This window comes from Salvia splendens, chromosome 6, assembly GCF_004379255.2.
Source record: "Salvia splendens isolate huo1 chromosome 6, SspV2, whole genome shotgun sequence".
In the NCBI taxonomy this organism is placed as follows: domain Eukaryota; kingdom Viridiplantae; phylum Streptophyta; class Magnoliopsida; order Lamiales; family Lamiaceae; genus Salvia; species Salvia splendens.
The window spans coordinates 8,132,280-8,150,998 of NC_056037.1; the positions used below are offsets into that span (position 1 = coordinate 8,132,280).

General features: G+C 35.4%; 3 protein-coding genes and 4 non-coding genes across 8 annotated transcripts; 5 read left to right on the top strand and 2 right to left on the bottom strand.

The window, feature by feature from the left end:
• Positions 1–5,815: 5,815 nt before the first annotated feature.
• On the top strand, positions 5,816–5,906 carry LOC121810102. The gene has a single exon (XR_006052364.1). It is a non-coding gene; the product is annotated as a small nucleolar RNA U31b (small nucleolar RNA).
• Positions 5,907–5,963: 57 nt separating this feature from the next.
• Positions 5,964–6,049, top strand: LOC121810156. The gene has a single exon (XR_006052413.1). It is a non-coding gene; the product is annotated as a small nucleolar RNA Z195/SNORD33/SNORD32 family (small nucleolar RNA).
• A 51-nt stretch (positions 6,050–6,100) lies between these two features.
• On the top strand, positions 6,101–6,186 carry LOC121810159. The gene has a single exon (XR_006052416.1). It is a non-coding gene; the product is annotated as a small nucleolar RNA Z196/R39/R59 family (small nucleolar RNA).
• Positions 6,187–6,243: 57 nt separating this feature from the next.
• Positions 6,244–6,385, top strand: LOC121810100. Its single transcript, XR_006052362.1, has one exon. It is a non-coding gene; the product is annotated as a small nucleolar RNA F1/F2/snoR5a (small nucleolar RNA).
• A 2,431-nt stretch (positions 6,386–8,816) lies between these two features.
• LOC121808193 (pentatricopeptide repeat-containing protein At5g46460, mitochondrial-like) lies at positions 8,817–9,727 on the bottom strand. The gene has a single exon (XM_042208579.1). It carries the CDS (start codon positions 9,699–9,701, stop codon positions 8,904–8,906), a length of 798 nt encoding a protein of 265 aa, XP_042064513.1. The 5' UTR covers positions 9,702–9,727; the 3' UTR covers positions 8,817–8,903.
• Positions 9,728–13,217: 3,490 nt separating this feature from the next.
• LOC121808214 (membrane protein PM19L-like) lies at positions 13,218–14,195 on the top strand. The gene is made up of 4 exons (XM_042208607.1): positions 13,218–13,442; positions 13,538–13,757; positions 13,837–13,882; positions 14,016–14,195. Exons 1-4 carry the CDS (start codon positions 13,325–13,327, stop codon positions 14,106–14,108), a joined length of 477 nt encoding a protein of 158 aa, XP_042064541.1. The 5' UTR covers positions 13,218–13,324; the 3' UTR covers positions 14,109–14,195.
• Positions 14,196–14,415: 220 nt separating this feature from the next.
• LOC121808202 lies at positions 14,416–17,071 on the bottom strand. Of its 2 annotated transcripts, none has more exons than XM_042208593.1 (4): positions 16,808–17,071; positions 15,896–16,359; positions 15,713–15,811; positions 14,416–14,794 (listed from the first exon to the last, which is right to left on the bottom strand). In XM_042208593.1, the coding sequence occupies exons 1-3, from the start codon at positions 16,902–16,904 to the stop codon at positions 15,719–15,721; spliced, it is 654 nt and encodes a 217-aa protein (XP_042064527.1). In that variant the 5' UTR covers positions 16,905–17,071; the 3' UTR covers positions 14,416–14,794; positions 15,713–15,718. The 2 variants fall into 2 exon arrangements, with proteins under 2 accessions (XP_042064527.1, XP_042064526.1); XM_042208592.1 differs by having other exon boundaries at positions 15,896–16,365; positions 16,808–17,070.
• Positions 17,072–18,719: the final 1,648 nt, after the last annotated feature.

An 18,719-nucleotide genomic window follows, 5' to 3' on the forward strand; every position in this document is an offset into this window, starting at 1 on the left:
TTAAATTTTCAATAGCATAAATATTTTTTCATGACTTTAAAAAATTACAAAAAAATATATACTTAAATTTGACCATCATGAGCTTTGATTGTGAAGTTATTTTACATGTAGAAATGTGAATCTTTCAACTCATTACCCTCATTGTTAAATTTGCGACAATGTATTATTCATTTCGCCTCATTTATTTATTTTAATGTTCTAAACTTTTAGGAATTCATAGTGTTGTGTCTCAGCACATATATATGTATATTATGGATAATATTATCAAATAGTCTGGCAAAATAATATGATGGTGAAAGCAAATAAACTTTGTAAGTGTCTGTATCCATAGTGAAGAAAGATAGAAGCCTAGAAAAGTTCCTTAAGTTTTATTACAAATAAAATCATAAAGGTATGAGACATACCATCCTGAAAACAAGCTTAATAGTTGATCCAAAAAACAAGATTCTTTAGATCATGATTGCCACTCTTACGAACTCTAGGGCTTGTTTCAAGCTTGGTGATTTGTTTTGGTGTTTCTATGTGTGTTGTTCGTAATCTCCAAAAAGAATTAGAGCACCCGCAACGATGTGCCGTTGCGGTGCCTGTGCCGTTCCGGTGGAACGGTTCCGCTGCGGCACGCGTTGCAGCCGCCGTGTCGTTGCCATTCCGTGCCTATGCCATGCCGGGTGTCGTTGCCGCGGCACGCGGCACGACACGTTCCGCCACGCGCCGAGGCGACGTGGCGGGCTCTCAGCGCACGCGTGACGCCCACTCGCTGCCCCGCGAGCGGGTTTCGTCACGGTGACGCAATAATTCATTTTTTTAAAATTCGAATTTAATAAAAAAAAAATTGCAACGGTATTGTGACCTTTTTTTATCCGTTTTATATTTTTTTATTTTTTTTATTTATTTACTCTATAAATACTCCTATTTCATATTCATTTCACTCACAAACACACATCTATTCCTCTCAAATCCTATCTATTTCCACCCCAATTTTCATCTCAAATCAACTCTGTTTTTCTTCTCTCAAATTTAATCAAACTAATGGATCCTTTTAAACAAATGCGTCAAATATTGGAACAATCACTTGAAGAAGATCGACGACGGGAGGCGGAAGAAGCCGCGCCGCCCCAACGACGCTCCCGTACGTACATCCATCGTAACTGGGAGGAAGTCGCCGCAAGGTTAGTACGCGACTACTTCTGCGATAACCCGGTTTGGGGAGATACGTACTCCCGTCGCCGTTTCCGCATGGGGAAACCGTTATTTCTCCACGTCGCGAATACTTTGGCAGCCTGGGAAGAGTTCTTCCAGGAAGGGTTCGACACGGTCGGCCGTCCCAGCCACACGACGCTGCAGAAATGTACTGCAGCAATCCGCCAGCTTGCGACTGGACAAACGGTCGACATGTTCGACGAATACATCCACGTCGGAGACATCACTGGGCGAATGTGCTTGCTCAAATTCTGCAAAGGCGTCCGGGCAGCCTTTACCGATGAATTTCTCCGACGGCCAAGCACGACCGATCGTCAGTTCCTGCTCGACCTTCACGAAATAGTGCACGGATTCCCCGGGATGCTCGGCAGCGTCGATTGCATGCACTGACAATGGAAGAATTGCCCGGTGGCGTGGAAGGGGTCCTACACGAGCGGCCACAAAGGCACCCACCCAACCGTTATACTCGAGGCCGTTGCCGACTACCGCCTTTGGATCTGGCATGCGTACTTCGGGGTCCCTGGGTCGAACAACGACGTAAACGTGCTCCACCAGTCCGACCTCTTGACCGAAGTTTTGGATGGTAAAGCGCTGGCCATCAACTTCGTCGCCAACAACCGGCTTTATAAAATGGGGTACTATCTCGCCGATGGCATCTACCCGAAGTGGCCTACCTTCGTGAAGACGTGCAATAGGTCTGCGAACCCAAAGCAGACTCTTTCTGCGCAGAAGCAGGAGACAGTTCGCAAGGATGTAGAGAGGGCGTTCGGGGTTCTCCAAGCGCGCTTCAACATCATCAAAGCCCCGGCTCGTACGTGGTTCGTGGAGAACATGGTCGACATCATGTATACGTGCATAATCTTGCACAACATGATTGTCCAAGACGAAGGACCCGAGGCGGGAAATTGGTTCGACCCCGAATCCCCCGGAAGCTCAACCGCAAGTAGTCCGTCTAAGGAATGGAGTAAAAAAGTACAGTGGGACCCGCAAATAGTAGTTTAAGGAACGGTTTAGGAACATCGTTGTGGATGGCCTTAGTACTACTAGTATTATTTGATTGGTAGAAAATAGTGGGGTGAAGCAAGCTTCTCTGTCAAGAGCAGTGTTTTAAAAACCGTTTGAACCGGCCGGTTCGACCGCGAACCGGTAAATAATTCGGTCCGGTTTACCTATTTAGACCAGTGTGAGGTTGAGTCACCGAGAACCGTTTGAACCGGCCGGTTGGACCGGTCTGGTCGGAAACTGGAAACCGGTTTTTGCCTTTTGTGTTCAAAATTTTAAAAACTTATTGTTGGAAGAGCTTGAACTCATGACCTCCACTCCAATTAACATGAGCTTAACCACTCCACCACAAGCCCCACATGGAAAAATAAGAACATTAAACAATGTTATACATATAATATTAATATTTTTATTTAAACCAACTAATAATTCATTTATTTTATATTTTTTATGTAATTATTTATTATGATATATATAATTATCATCCTCTAAATTTTATCTATACTTTCCTAGTTACTATACTATTACTATAACGCTTAATACTATCGTTATATTATACTCCCCCCGTCCCATATTACTTGCACAGTTGCTTTTCGGCTCGTCACAAACTCCTTACTCTATTTATAGTTTAAGTTAGAATTAATGCATTCAATTAATATGTTAGTTTAAGTTAAGAGCTCCTTTATTAAGTGATGTCTCATTACACTTAAAATTCTATTTTAATTACACTAAAAAATCAATCCCAAATTTACGGCCTAAAATGAAAAGTGCGAACAACATGGGACGGAGGGAGTAAGATTCTATTTTTTCAATATATTTATTTATTATAATTATTATTTACTAAATATATATTTTTTACCATATATTTAATTTATGTATCCTAACTATTGATATTAAAGTATTCTTTTGTTTAAACTAACTAATAATTTGTATTCGATTATTCCACCACATATATTTTTTCTGAATTAATATAAATTTGGTTTATTTTTGTATGTAAAATATTTAATTTTTATTCACACTAACTAACAATTTGTATATTTTATTATATTCACTAAATTTTAATATTTTATATTTGTATATATACTAATTATTTGTAAGATTGAAAGTTTTTGTGATACATTATTGATCATATTTTATTATTTATTATATTAGACACTATATTTTACATTATAAATTGAATTATACATATTTGTAACAGTAAAACGGTTCGACCAGTGATTAAATCGGTCCGACCGGTTGAACCATGAACCAGTAGCTTCACCAGTTCGCTTACCAGTCCGGTTTTTAAAACATTGGTCAAGAGTGTGTAAGTGTGTATATGTGTGTGTGAATATTAAAACTACTTGGCGTCAATAATGGTTAGATTTTTTTTCGATAGGGATATTATTAATAGGTATGGGACATTCCTTAGTAAGATTTTATTTTGTTTGAGACTAGCGATGACAACTACTACTATGTTTTTCGTGAGTAATCGGGATATTAATAATTGGCAATGTTTTAAAAACCGGATCGGCAAGCGAACCGGCGACGTTACTGGTTCACGGTTTAACCGGTCCAACCGGTCGAACCACCGGTCTAACCATTTTACTGTTGCAAAAATATATAAAAATATATTATATTTAGTAAATGATTTACAATTAATAATATATCACAAAACATTAAACCTTATAGATAACTAGTGATGTGTAAATATAAATAATATTAAAATTTAGTAAATATAATCAGATATATATTTAATATTAGTTAGTCTAGATAAAAATTTAATATTTCATGTATTAAAATAGATAATGTTTATATTAATTTAAGAAAATTTATTTCATAAAATAATATATAATTAAATACTTATTAATTAGTTTAGATAAGATTATTCATTAATGTCAATAGCTAGGGTATATAAATTAAGTATGTAATATAAAAAATTTATTTATAGTAAGTAATGAATCTTATATTGTACTAATAATAATATAGGTGGTAAGTAGAGCATCATTAAAATATAAAGGATGATAATTATATATATTATAATTAACAATTATATTAAAGAATAATAAAATTAAAATGAATTATTGGTTTTTGTAGATAAAATTAATGGTTAATGTATAAAAATATTTAAAGTTCAAATTGTTCAATGAGCTCATGTGGTGGAGTGGTAGAGGTCTTCTTAACTAGAAGAGAGGTCATGAGTTCAACCTCTACCAACAATAAATTTTAAAAAATTTTGAAAAAAAAAATAGAAAACCGGTTTCCGGTTCACAATCCAACCGGCCGGTTCCACCGGTTCACGGCGGTTCAATGCAGTGGTGGTTTAAAGGGATGAACCGGACCGGACTACTTACCGGTTCGCGGTCCGACAGGTCGAACCGGCCGGTCCGGTCCGGATTTTAAAACATTGATAATTGGTATGTGAATGTGCATAAAATGTACCAAAAGCGAGTCCAAGCAGGCAAATCTCCCTTCCCTATGGGGTGGGTGGATGTTTGGCCTCAATCCACCCGGTTAGGTGGAACCTTATAGTTCATTGAAAGGCTTCACCCGATTGGTTGAAGTTGTGTCATGTGGCTATAGCTAGCTGGCTGGTAGCCAACTTTGGCAACTAGAAACATTCACACATAAGGGTTCTTCACCCTTCTTCAATCCTTCGAGCAATAGTGCCTCCTTCTGAACGTCACTCGGCTCTCTGTGGCTCGACCCTCTCATCCACCTCTTACACTCCTCTTCAAAGTATGTTACTCTCACCATCCCACTTTAGCAATCCTGGTTTTCTATTTTAGTCTTTCATAATTTAAGAGTCTCAGTTAGTATATTTCATAAGTGGTAATAATCCTCACATTCCATAAACTCATTTCACTTACATTTTATTATAAAACTAATATACTCCGTAAAAGTAGGACTCACATTTCACTATATTTTTTGCCAACTTTCCTTTATATTTCTTAAAATTCGTGGCTTACTCAAATAGGACTACTAAAGTGGGACGAGAAGAGTATTTCCAAGTTGTAAATTAAACCCATATTCCACTATCTTTTTTCATCAATTTTCATTTACATTTCTTATAATATGTGTGGAGTCAAATAATACTCCTAAAGTAGGATGAAAAGAGTAATTCTAAGCTGTAAATTATGTAATAGAAGTGAATCAGTGGAGTTTGATGAATTGAAGAGAAATGATAAACATTTAAATAATTTCCTCACATTGGGGTGTATTATTATTATGATTAATTAAAACTTATAAAAAAGTCAAAGTTAAATCCAATTTTATAACAAAATAAAATACTATATATTACCAAATAAAAATAAATACTAAAACAACAATATTATTAAAACAATGTACTCAGGTGCGACGCACCACAAATCTCCAAATGTACATCCGCGGCGTATACACCCAAACCCTAAAACCCCAATTCAAAATGATTTCTATATAAACCTCTCGCATTTTACTTGTACCATATCTCAGCGGCGGAGGAAAGCAGATCTCAAAGCACAAGCCAGCACAGCCTTTCGCCGCCATCCCGATTTTCAGCTCCGTCCAGCTTCGGAAGCTACTTCTGTTTCTATTATTCCGCATTTTATTTCAATTTATTCAAATTTATTTCGGTCGTTTGGATTTTTCTTAAGAGGAATATGATGATTGATAATTGTCGCCCCAGGCTTAATTTGCATCTAAACATTAGTTGTAACGTGGTGATTGACATTTTCAAATTCTGATTCCTCTTGTAAATTTTGTATAAATTTTTTCACAATTTTTTGATTCATTGAGATATCAACAAGAGACATGATGATAATCTACCCATATAGATATATAATCTGCATTTGAATGATGAATACTTTCATGCACTACCATCTGATCTCTTATCCATATCTCAAGTTTATTTTTTTAATTACGACATTTTTTAAATGCAAGCTGCAATCTGTGATGAAATTTGTTGTCAATTAACTGATATCCTGTGATTATCCAAAACAAATTCACCATCTTTCGGCTGAGATTGCCAGTAATCCCAATAATTTTATTAATATTATTTTATAATAATACTAAGGTTTATTTGGTTAATGCCCTTGGTATCTAATGTCAAGAACTGTATTATATGTCTTGATGTTTCGTTTTTGATGGCACAAAACAACTTGAACAGACCTTGCGACACAGATTGCTTCTCTATAAGTTTTCTGTTACTAATTTCCTGTCTACATATTCATTCAAAGACATTTATTTATTTCTTATTCTTTTTTATATCTATTAAAATCCAACTCATTATAATTTGCCCTCTTTTTTACCCTATTTAACATTGGCGTATGCAAAACTGGAGAATTGTGTTGGCGGAATTTAATACTCCCTTAACAATTAAATAGTACTCCATAATACTATTAATATTTTAAAGAAGTTTCCTAGAATGTAAACTTTTTAGTTTTAGGAATTAGATTAAAATGGAAAGAGTTTTTGCTTTTTGGAAACTAATGAAGTATTTGAATCTATGGATAATAGCCATCTAAATTGTGAAGTTTGGTCTAATCTTGTTTGTCCTACAACTTTTAAAATTGGAATATTAATTTAGGAACTTTCAATTTTTTTAATTGTTCCATTAATGCACAAAATATCATTTTTAATGATGTTAGAAATGGCATGGAGTATTTCTTTAGAATAAATTATTTTTTATACAATCCTTTATTTTTTGCCTACTAGTATTTCTTTTCTTACATGGATTGTACAACAGAGAAAAATTGAAATTTCTTGATTTAATATTTCAATTTCAAAAATTCTAAAACTAACCAAAATTTGACTAACTTAATAATTTAATAGACTATTATCCCTTAAATCTATTGTTTGTCTTTTACATAGCTCGAATTAATCTCAATAGATTGCTATGGTCGTATCCAACCCAATTTATCGTTTTAGCACATCATATATACTTGTCTTTTAATATTAGTGATTCCCCATTTTCTCCTTTAATTTGACTTTTTCAGTAAATACTTTTGAATACTTGAGTTGTATTTGAACTTCTAATTTCTTTATCCATCATCGAAATTGTGAAGGTATAACACTATGATATTGTGTTAATGATGGAATTTGTTAATACTACTACTACTAACAATTTTGGTCTTATCATTTTTATGTCAACTTTCAAAATTTATCACAAGTACTCCATATGTTTAATATTTTATAAATGTAGTAATTTTATCCCAATTTTAAAGTTACCAATTATATCATTTTTTTAATATAGTACTATCACTTTCTATGCTTTAAACGTAATTCAAACGGTGTAAGTTGTACTGATAGTATATGAGAATGCTAATTTATATTAGTATTTATTAGGAAAGTTATCTAAAAAAACGATTGATAGCATTGATACCAATTAAAAAAGATGTGAATATATTTAATAGGTTTAAAACATGATTTAAGGTTGGGATAAATTACCTTATACACCAGAAATAATCTTGATTATGAGAATAAAATCCTAGTTACGGTTGCCTTAATTAAACTCGTAGACGGTAGACGTATAATTTCTTGCCTTCCAAGGTCACCACTTTCCTTTCAAAGTCCAGTCAAAACTAGGTTATCTTCTTCTATATAGTGCGACCGCATATTCAAAATTCTTTAAACCAGAGAGAGAATTCAAGAGCATGGAGAATACTTCTGATTCTGAGTGCCAATTGAAAGCATCAAGCAGGAAAAGAACATCGTACTTTTCCGATGAGGAGAGTTCCACCGACAAATCCAACAAAAATCAATCACGAAAACGCTACTCGGCCGGAATTGGGGATTATAACCCTAATCACCACCGAATTGAGCAACACGCACAGCCTCTGATTCGCGCGGCGTGGGCGGGGCGTTTCCTGGTCTACTCTTACGTCGAATTTACTTGCGAGACATTCGAGGGTTTGAAGGGCTGCGTATCGAGCAGGGCGTGCGCGGCGGTGCGATCGGCGGCGGAGCGGCTTCCGGCGACGATAAAATGGAAGAAGGTGCCGAGGGCGTCGGTGTGGCCCAAGAGTTTCGAGCGGAAGGGGGGCCCCACCGATGATGATATCGCGCTCTTCTTCTTCCCGTCGGTGACCAAGCACGAGACCGGCTATGACTCCCTCATGTTTGATCTGATTCGGAAGGATGCAGCGCTGACGGTGCCGCTCATGGGCTCGCACACGGAGCTGCTGCTCTTCACTTCCGTTGATCTTCCGCTGCTCTTCACCAGATTCCAAGGCAGCCTCTACCTCTGGGGAGTTTTCCGGGGCGATCAGCCTTGCTACTACTAGTATTTACTTTGTGCATAAACTCATTTTGATGTAAAAGGAGGCTTCATATGCCCTTGAAATTGTTCATAAATATAAAATTGATTTCATTGATATCACATTTTTACTCTATAAAAAAATTGCTACAATTCTCTAAAAAGAATCCCCTTAGTTTAAATACGTATTCCGAGCAGTTTCTTTGTCTGCTCCGGCCGCCTTCATCCTCGCGACGTCCCCCCACCTCCCACAACCTGCGTAAATATTCGACAGAAGCACGTATCCTGCTGTGTACCTGGGATCCAACCTCAAAATCCTCTCCGCCACACGCTCTGCCACCTCCACCTCCACCTCCACCTCCCCCACTCAACAATGCCACCCATATCGACGCATTCGCCTCTATAGGCATCCCCTCCACCAACTGCTCCACCTCCGCCACCTCCCCACTCCTACACAATATATCCACCATACACGCGTAGTGCTCGAGCTTCACCTCAACCCCGTCAATGAAGCTACAATATATGTATCAAAAGCATATCCAAGCTTTGCAATTTGGCCATGGAGTTGAATCCCTAAACAGAGCTCCCCAGTTTTAGCACAGCTTGATAAAACAGAGCATAAAGTGCTTGAAGTCAGTTTCACTCCAATCCCCACCATCTTCACGAACATTGAGAGCGCCTTGTCATTCCTTCCCATCTGATCGAGCCCACTGATCATCGTAGTCCACGAGATCACATTCCTATCCGGCATTACCTTAAACATTGAACTCGCCTCCTCTGCTCTCCCATTCACAGACAAGCTGTGGATCATCACGTTCCACGCGGCCGTGTCCCTCTCCGGCATCTCCTGGAACAGTCCCCTCGCCTGCTCGACCATCCCGTTCTTGAGAAACGCGCTGATCACCGTTGTCCAAGATACAACGTTCCTTTCAGGCATTTCATCGAACAACTTCAGGGCCATATCGAGGCTCCCACAGCTGATGCAGCCTTTGATCATCAGATTCCACATGACTAAGTCTCTTTGCGGCGTTTCATCGAACAGGTTGAGGGCTTCATCCAATTTGAAGTTGTTCACGCAGGAAGATATAATTTTTGTTCGTAAGCAGACATCTCGAGATGAAATCGTTTCATTTGGGGATTTTTGGTATTGATTGAATCCCCAGTTTATGGAATTGCTAGGTTTTGTGGGGATTTTTGATGAAAACGAAGGCGCTTTAGAATCGGATAAATTGTTCTGGAAAAAGGAAAACTTTTGAATTTGGCGCGAAAATTTAGCATTTCTAATCATTGTGAAGAAATCCTCTCATTTCCGGCGAAGGCGTTATAACTACAATACAGATGTGTGTAGTCACAATGTATTTTATCAATAATTTTTTATAAATTTAAATAAAAATAAGTAATGAATCAAATCTCTTTAAATGATTATTCCACTTCACTTATTCTTAAAATAAATGATTTGAATATAGTGAAGAGAATAATAACAGTCACAAGAAAATTGCGTTTTTTAAATTTATATACTAGTAATTATTTTACTAAATCACTAACAAATAAATTACTAATTTTTTTAATTTGAAATATTAACAAAATAAATTATGAGTGAATAATGTCACTCTCATAAGAAACAAAGAGATGATTTGAAACTTGACACTAGCTCGTCAACGGTCAACTAATGGTGAAACTATCATAAGACCACGTTTATCGGTATGTGGAGGTCGACCTCCACGTAAGTAATGCAATTAAAAAAAATCTACACATGTGTCTCTCTCTCTTCCAACAGACCTTTCGGTCTCTCCTCATCTTCCACCACTTAGCTAATGAGATTGTGCCAAATGACACAATTTCATTAGCTGATATTATTATTTTTAATAATTTATATATCTTTAATATATTATATTAAAAAATTATAAAAATTATATCAAAATTCATAATTTTTCTTCCTTTATAAATAGAGACCACATTTGCTATAGTTTTGCACACAAAAAAAATATCATCTTTTCTCCTCCTATAATCCTTATTGTTTAATAGAATTTCATATTTTTTAGTTTCCCTTGTTGCTAGTTATGGAGGATGATGAGAATAATATATTCTCCGATTCCCAAAACTTCAACCCTTCCCAAAACTTCAGCCCTTCCCAAAATGTTAACCCTTCTCAAGATTATTTCCCTAGCTTTGATGATTTTCCGAATTGAATGTCTAGTTTCCATCTTATGTATGAGCACCAATTATGTATTTTCAATTCGTATTTCAATGATTGTAATTTATGTTTTTTATTTGTTTGTTTTTTATAATTTTTAGTTTGTCATTTATTACGTTTTTCGATAAATTTACAATAATAAGTATTTCATGTAATAATAATAGTATTAAAAAATAATATAAAAATAAATATATAATAGTGTGGTTGGGTGGTCATTGATAAACCATGAAAATATGTGTGGTTGGGTTGGATGAATATTAATGATGTGGAAAATGATGTGGAGGAGATAAAAATGAATTAAATATTGAAAAAGTGAATGGTTGGGTTGGGTTGGGGGTTGCTGATTGATGTGAATCAAATTGTACATTTTTATTCCCCTAACTTTACATGATTTATATAGCTTGATGCTTTCAAAAGTATGTTTTGTGGTGTAGGAAGAGGAATAAATGGTGAAACAAAGAATGAAGCTCGGATTGTGAAAAAGCTGTCCAGAAAGCTCTCAAAATTGGCCACCCGGCCGGGTGTATTTTATGCCTAATAATTCACCTGGCCGGGTGATTTTCGCGAGGTATGGAAAGTCCAGGAGGAGTCGATTTCAAGTCACCCGGCCGGGTGATTTTTCAGTTAAAAAATACCACCCGGCCGGGTGGATAAATGATACTGCAAAGGCAGTTTCTTTCGGCAGTTGCAGAGAAGAGAAAGAGAGAGAGTGATGGGACGTTTCTGAGGTGAGGGGGCATTATTTATTCAACAAAGACAAAGGTGTCAGGGGGAGTGGACGTTTTTTTGGCAGAGGAAAAAAGAGAGAAAATGGAGAAAGAGAGGAGGAAGAAGTTCCGGCCAATATTCTGACTATCCGTCTCCAAATCCCGATTCCACTCAACGAGAGCTTGAATCCTACGGTTTTTATTGCATATTTCACAATGTTTTTAGGCTAAACTCTCTATGTTGCTCCAAGTTGTAATCTAGGATTTGTAAAAATGTTCTTACACCATTGAAATCATATTTTTGTGTCCAACAATGTGCGCAATATTTATTCACTATGTTTTTGGCTAATAACGTAGTGATGTTAATTCCTTTGCTATTGTCTCTTTAACATAGTTTATGAGTGTTTGATTGTTGGATTGCTATTGAATTAGAATTGTTCAGAGGATAATTTAATAGTGGATTAGGTAAGTTCGCATAGTAGATGATCTTTAATTCCCGCGCTTCTGCAGGAATTTAATATCTTCGAAAATTAATTCATGGAACAAGTGTTCAGCTGACTGTGAATTATACGTCGCAAACATGTTCAGTGCACGCGATTAGGTTGATTAGTTAATCCCAAATATGTGCTTTTAATATAGGTGTAGAACAATACAAGCCTAGTAAGCAACTTGGAGTGACATATTTCCCCATTCAAAGAGTCCGTCTTTCGTTAACTTGTAGCTTTAGATCATCTTTAATTTGTAGAAATCAAAACCTTCAAATCAAGATCATTTTTAGTATGCTTTTCCTTTGTTTTGGAGTTAAATAGCCTACGCCTCCATGTGGTTCGACACTCGAAGTACTACAATCGACTCTGTACTCTTGCAGATTCATTGTAATATTAGAGTCAATTTATTAAACTTGTGTGAGCTTTACACTTGATATTTAAACTCGAAAATTACACATCACTGATAAACATGGTCTAAACTCATAACCTAGTTCTAAAATGTAATGTATATAATCGTTATATTTTCAAAAGCGAATCATTTCTTTTCAGTAACAAGTTTTATGTAATACTACTAGTAGTATTATTTAATGTGTTAAGTGAAAAAAAATAAAATAAAAGACAAAATAAATTAGATGTTTTTTATTTTTAAAAATATAATCACTTTAAGGTGAGATATTCTAAAAGGCAAAATGTTTTACTTTAGGTGGACTAATGAATCATTCTTTTAAGTGTAGTTAATATATTGATTATCTAAATAGTTATTTGTCATAAGAAAATAATATATCTTCGGACAAATAATTTATTTTTTTTAAGATAGGGATGATTGTTTTAAGGTTAATGAAATTAAACATCACTTGTACTGTAATTTAAATTAGGGGACCTCAATAGAAGCATCCTAAAAAGGAAAAAAAAATAAGATAATTTACCTTCAACTTTTGGATTCTTTCTTTTGCATCCAAATTAATTATGATTATTTTGAAAAAAAATTCAAATGCTAATAATTGTGTTATAATTTTTGTGCCCTTAAAAAAAATACTCTTTGTAGTGATTCTTATTTTTTACTAAAATAAAATATACTGTATAAGCTTGCAACCACAAATGATCAAGCTCGACTCGACACTTGTATAATGAACTTACAAAACGGTCCGCTATGGTTTTAGTGAAGATTTCCTTTAAGAGATTCAGCATTTATTAAATCATGAAAGTTGGAATAAAGACAAACTGAAGAAGGATTCAACAATATTCAAATAAAAAGTTGGGAGGTGTAGCAGATTGTGAGGCAAGCAAGAATCTATGGCCTTCAACTTTTCCTTCCATTGACACAAAGCTTCCAACTTTATCCAAAAATCGTAATCTAGAACTAGAACATTCACAAGAAAAGAATTATTGCAACATTAATGTAAGCGTTCATGGCACTTATAAAACCCTTCCAAATCTGCCCAAAACACATGGAAAAAAGCCTAAAAAATTTCTTGATATTCCTTTGATCTTGTTATATATAATCAGTTCGATTTGGAATAGGATGGGCTTTAGATCTGTTGCAGGGCTTCTTCTTTTTCTCAATTTCTGCATGTATGCTATAGTGTTGGGGATTGGTAGCTGGGCCATCAATAGAGCTATTGATCATGGCTTCTTCATTGGTATATATGTGTCATATGCTAATATTTGAATTAAATTAATAGTAGTAGTACTACTTTTTCTAAAACTATTTTGGTGCATTGATTTGTACAAACAGGTCCTGGATTGGAGCTCCCGGCACATTTCTCACCGATCTTCTTCCCGATGGGGAACGCAGCGACTGGCTTCTTTGTGACGTTCGCTATGCTTGCCGGGGTGGTGGGTGTTGCTGCTGCTATCTCGGGCCTCAACCATCTTCGCCACTGGGATGCCGGTAGCTTGTCTGCCGCGGCCACTGCTGCCACCATTTCCTGGACCATTACATGCCTTGCCATGGGGTAAATACCAATAAGTGTGCATTTTGTGGGATTTAGACCTTAGTTAGACATTTAACATTTTATTTTTTATTTTTTCAAGGTTTGGATGCAAAGAGATTGAGCTGCACATCAGAAACTCACGTTTGGTGAGTTTTGAATGACAATTCAACTAGTATTTCATTTTTTGAAATTACAGAATTCCTAATTTTTCGAATATACTATATCTCTAAAATGACTTGGTTTTTGCGCTCAAGAATTTATTGTTGTATTCATATGCAGAGAACAATGGAGGCTTTCATGATTATTTTGTCTGCTACTCAGCTCTTATACATAGCTGCAATTCATGGAGCTGCTTCAGCCTCAAGAATTTGACCCTAACCATTTCTGTTTATGACTTTGAGTCAATTGTATAATTTCATTTTCTAAGATGCAAATAATTTTATCAGCTTTTTTGGGTTATTCATCTTGTTGTAAGCCATCTAGTAATTATTCCTTTTAAGGTTTGGATTATTGTCTCTGAATTCAAGAACTCAAAACTTTGTAAAACATAATATAACAAGATTGAACATTAGATGTATATTCATCTTCATTCAATTTATTAACACTACTATTTCTTATTCGGGCATCTAAACAAACGAGAGTGAGCAATGAAAGATTCAAAAATTCAAAACAAAGTGTATAAATATAATGCAGCAATCACCATATCAATAACAACGATCGTACGATGAAACACGGTCAGAAACCTGATAACTACACAGACTCGAACAAGAAAGAAAAGCGAACCTTTTTCAAGTTTCACAACTACAGAGGTTCCTCAATCAATACCAAACTGTGTTACATGAAACTCAAGGAGAAAACTCGCCTATCCACTGCAAAAACGAAGACTAGTTTATAGCTTACCTTTCACATAATGCCAATACATTAGTGAGACTTACAAGTCGCAATCACCTTCTCGCTGCTATTTCTTCTTTACTATCCGAAAGAGCCTAAGAGGCGTGCTCACGAAAAAATCTCACCCAGCGAGGCACAGGGAAAAGGGTATTCGTCATGCTTTAATACTGCAATGGCGAGATGATGGGATTCAGAAAACATAAACCAAATGAACAAATTTACAAGTAATGAGAGAGTGGTTGAGTTTTTGTTTCGTTGTATCTTTATGATTAGATGGCTTTTCACAATCTGGTCAATAATTGTCACGATGTGAAGTGAAAACAACACGTGTTTGCCTATTTATCAACAAGAAATGACATCAAGATTATTGCCTGGTCATTGTTTTCATGGCCCCCTTGAAGAGAATCTCTCCAAATCCAGCTATTCACTTATAGCGTTTCAGATAAGAAGTGCGTGGTTCTTAGATGCCATAAGGTCTATTCATCATCTTCATAATGACTTCAAAATCAAAACCAAACACACGATTCACCAATGAAATTTAAAAGTATTTCTATTTGATACATGCCATCCATTCATCCATCAGCTGAAACAAATAAACCTTAGTTCTGGATTTGTGACCACGAATAAATAGTCGGGAATTTTTACTGGAAATTCAACTTTTATAACGATCCATAGATCAACTTAGGGTGACAAAGGATTTAGAGAAGCTCATTTAATGGGTCTTTTACCTTAGAACTCAGTGGAGAGAGAATCAAATCTAATAGAACAAGAATACTTTTCCTATAATCTCTTTATATTGAATTTGCTCCTAATCTCTTAAGAAGGAAGACTTGCTAGAAAATCAAGCTAGAGTTTTCAAGACTCAATTTTTAATGAGCAAAAAATGAAGCTAAATTCTACATGTAGCAACTTCAGTTCACAGTCCTAGCAAAATTCTTCGGTAGAGTTACTCATGGAAAGATAAAAACAACTATACTAATATAAGTATAATTGTAAAAGAAACAGAACTACAAATTCAAGCCATACTGTGTATAAGGATTCGGTGAGCAGTCAAAAATTGAAAAAAAAGGTTTCCTTTTACTAACCGTAAATTATCTATACGAGCTCGTAAACAGTTCAAATAGTCCACAACAGCCCTTCCATGATGTCGTTTTCACGGGACAAGGAGGAGGAACCAGCAACGGCTGCAAAAAGACATGAAACAAGAGCAAAAATTAAAGCAAATTTACCATAAAACAAAGTTGAATTTGCAAACACAGAAGAAGCACCTCAGTGACTCCTGAATCTTTCACAAGATCCACTCCATTATCATGAGTAGCAATTGGGGCATTGTAAGACAGACTGAACCGTTCATCAGTTTCTTCCGCTGATGTCTTCAGATCAGAAGCCACCTCAACATGCTCAACAGACGGAGTGGTTACTTCCGCAGAGACCTTTTTCTCGCCATTATCCTTAGATACAAACTGAGAGCTCGTGTTCATTTCCAAAACGGCCTCACTTGCCTCTACAATTGTGACGGTAGGCACAGTATCAATTTTTTCACCGTGAGATTCATCATCTGAGCAGCTGCTGCTGCCTGAGCTCCCGGATGACCCTCCATCATATGATTTCCTCTCGGTTTCATTGTGGTCAAACTTGCCAGCTAATTCACTCCCATTTTTTAATTCTCTTTCGACTGGAACAGCAATGTTGCCCTTCTCCATATCCTGAGAAGTGGTTGAGCTAGCCGCGCCTGCATCTAACATATTTGAATTCACCCAAATTGATTCAAAACAATGAATGCAAATAAACAAATGCAACCTAAGATCTACTCTCATAGCACATTCCAATCTAAAGAATCAGAGGTCTCATTACACAATCAATGTAATCAAGAAACTATTCCCAAATCACTTTCCCCCGTAAAGCATTTGCAGCATAACAATAAAATCAGAAAAATGCTCAGAAATCCCTCTCCATCACACACAGAGACACAAACAAAAACACAAAATTGAATGGAAACAATATAAATTGACACGGATTAATGGAGAAAGCAAACGAAAAACAGAAATCAAGATACGCATAGCATAGAAGCTGTAAAGCTAAAAGAGATGGAGCAATGATTGGAGGTGTGTTAGTGTGTAGGTTCAAGTAAACAAATCGAAAACAAAATTTAATGGAAAAAAAAGGTGGGATATTGGTACCATGCGTAGAAGCAGCAGGGGACGGATTGGAATTGTTGGTGTTGGGCTGAGTTCCCTTCCTTTTGGCAGCTTTACGCTTCTTGGCGCCTGAAGGCATGATTGTTTGAATGGGAAAATTGATTGAGAACTCGAATTATCGATTCTCTCTCTCGCCAAAGCGGAATCTCTATGGAGATAGCGAGAGGGAGAGAGAGAGATGATGTGAGTTTGAAAATGGTGGAATTTTTTTAATTGTAAAATAAATAGTACTCGGCTCACAGATTGGTGGTGTGGAATGGTTGGTTATACTGATAGAGAGAGAGAGAGAGAATAGGTTAACCATTGATTTAACACTAATTATTTTATAGTAGTAGTAATTTTTATCTATATATGTATTACTCAGTACTCATTTACAAAATTGTGATTTAGTCTCTTCCTATATTATATGATCTCTGGCTCTCTGTTCGTATTAAGATTCTACATCTGAATTGTTTACTTATTATTTATAAAAGTAGTTTAAGGATCGTTCTGAATATTTAAAAGATAAAAATGGTCGACATGGTTTTGAACAGTCTTGGGCTTATAAATTTATAGAATAACGGACATTTTATATTTTGGATCCTAAATCGATAAAACGTTGCGATAGAATTACTATTTAAAAATAAATAATTGGGCTGCATCTCAGACACTAACGTATTTCTATGTCAGGGATTTTTTAGGAAAAGGTAAATCAATCAAGTATCTAGCATCGTTATGATTATAGCTATGATTTATAATTATAAACTGAACTACAAAAATTGTACCATAAGAGTTTACATTTTTTAGGTGTTTAATGTAGGAAAAATCATATACTATCTATGCACTTGGATAATGAATAATCACATTTTATATGTCACTTTTTTTTGTTATTTTGCGCCTGTAGCCATTAAAGACATATCAGTCTTTTAGCTGAACACTAATTTGTGATTTTATTTAAATTATTATAATCGTCCATTTTTATTTAATTAACTAATACATATTGAATTTTACTTAAACAATCACTGCTATTATAAATTCTTTTTTCATTATTTATTTTAAACACATTAACTATTGGAGTCGCAAACAATGAACACAACATCTTGAATTATTTCTCTAGGTGTTATGGGTTACATTGCATTTTGGTAGATTTGAAGTTCTGCTATTATTCTATTCTATGCAATATTTAATTGAGTTTAGTTTCTGTTTTCTTGTTGGGTCTTGTATCTCCAAAACACTTCTCTTTTCTTATTGGGCCGATTTCAATACCTAATAACGATACAAGGAAGTTGTTTTTTTAAACCAAAAGGAAATTCATATAATCATGAACTCTTTCCTCGGTTTTTTATACTCCAGTAATCTACTTTTCATTATCTATAGATATAACGTGTCGTTAGTTTTTTTACTTTTTTTAATGATTTTTTGTAATACTATATGGTTCGGTGTATTACTAGCTAGTTCATTATAAATTATCTATATTAGTGATAAACAAATTTAGAGTCAAACAAAAGATCCATTTGGGTCGATCAATTATATTATAGTACCATGTAAATGGATCATTCGTTAAAATTGATTCTCTTGCTAATTTATTTGGTTAGGCATTCCAAATCTCTACAAAATAATTGAAATTAAACAAAAGTCAAATGGATAACGACGAAAGTTCAAATCCAACACGGTTCGATTTTCCAATTTTTTTTATAGTTTGATAATTTTAAAGGGCAGTTCCAACATATATATCGGCGATGCTGAAAACAAGCTGAAAAATATTAAGTATGTGTCAGAATGACTTAAAATTCGCACGGTGCATGCGAATTGAGCTTAGAAATCGTGATGATGGACGATGGTTGGCCATCTGACATCGTTTAAGCGATGGAAAAAAATATTTACTGTTTTTTCAGATTTATTTGTAACTTTCGTA

Excerpts from the sequence above, each read along its gene's own strand:
- LOC121808193 (XM_042208579.1), bottom strand. The coding sequence starts at position 9,701 with ATGATTAGAAATGCTAAATTTTCGCGCCAAATTCAAAAGTTTTCCTTT.
- LOC121808214 (XM_042208607.1), top strand. The coding sequence starts at position 13,325 with ATGGGCTTTAGATCTGTTGCAGGGCTTCTTCTTTTTCTCAATTTCTGC. Across the intron at positions 13,443-13,537 it reads TGATCATGGCTTCTTCATTG|GTCCTGGATTGGAGCTCCCG; the intron begins GTATATATGTGT and ends TTGTACAAACAG. Across the intron at positions 13,758-13,836 it reads ATTACATGCCTTGCCATGGG|GTTTGGATGCAAAGAGATTG; the intron begins GTAAATACCAAT and ends TATTTTTTCAAG.
- LOC121808202 (XM_042208592.1), bottom strand. The coding sequence starts at position 16,904 with ATGCCTTCAGGCGCCAAGAAGCGTAAAGCTGCCAAAAGGAAGGGAACT. Across the intron at positions 16,366-16,807 it reads CCCTGCTGCTTCTACGCATG|ATGCAGGCGCGGCTAGCTCA; the intron begins GTACCAATATCC and ends CAAATATGTTAG. Across the intron at positions 15,812-15,895 it reads AAGATTCAGGAGTCACTGAG|CCGTTGCTGGTTCCTCCTCC; the intron begins GTGCTTCTTCTG and ends GTCTTTTTGCAG.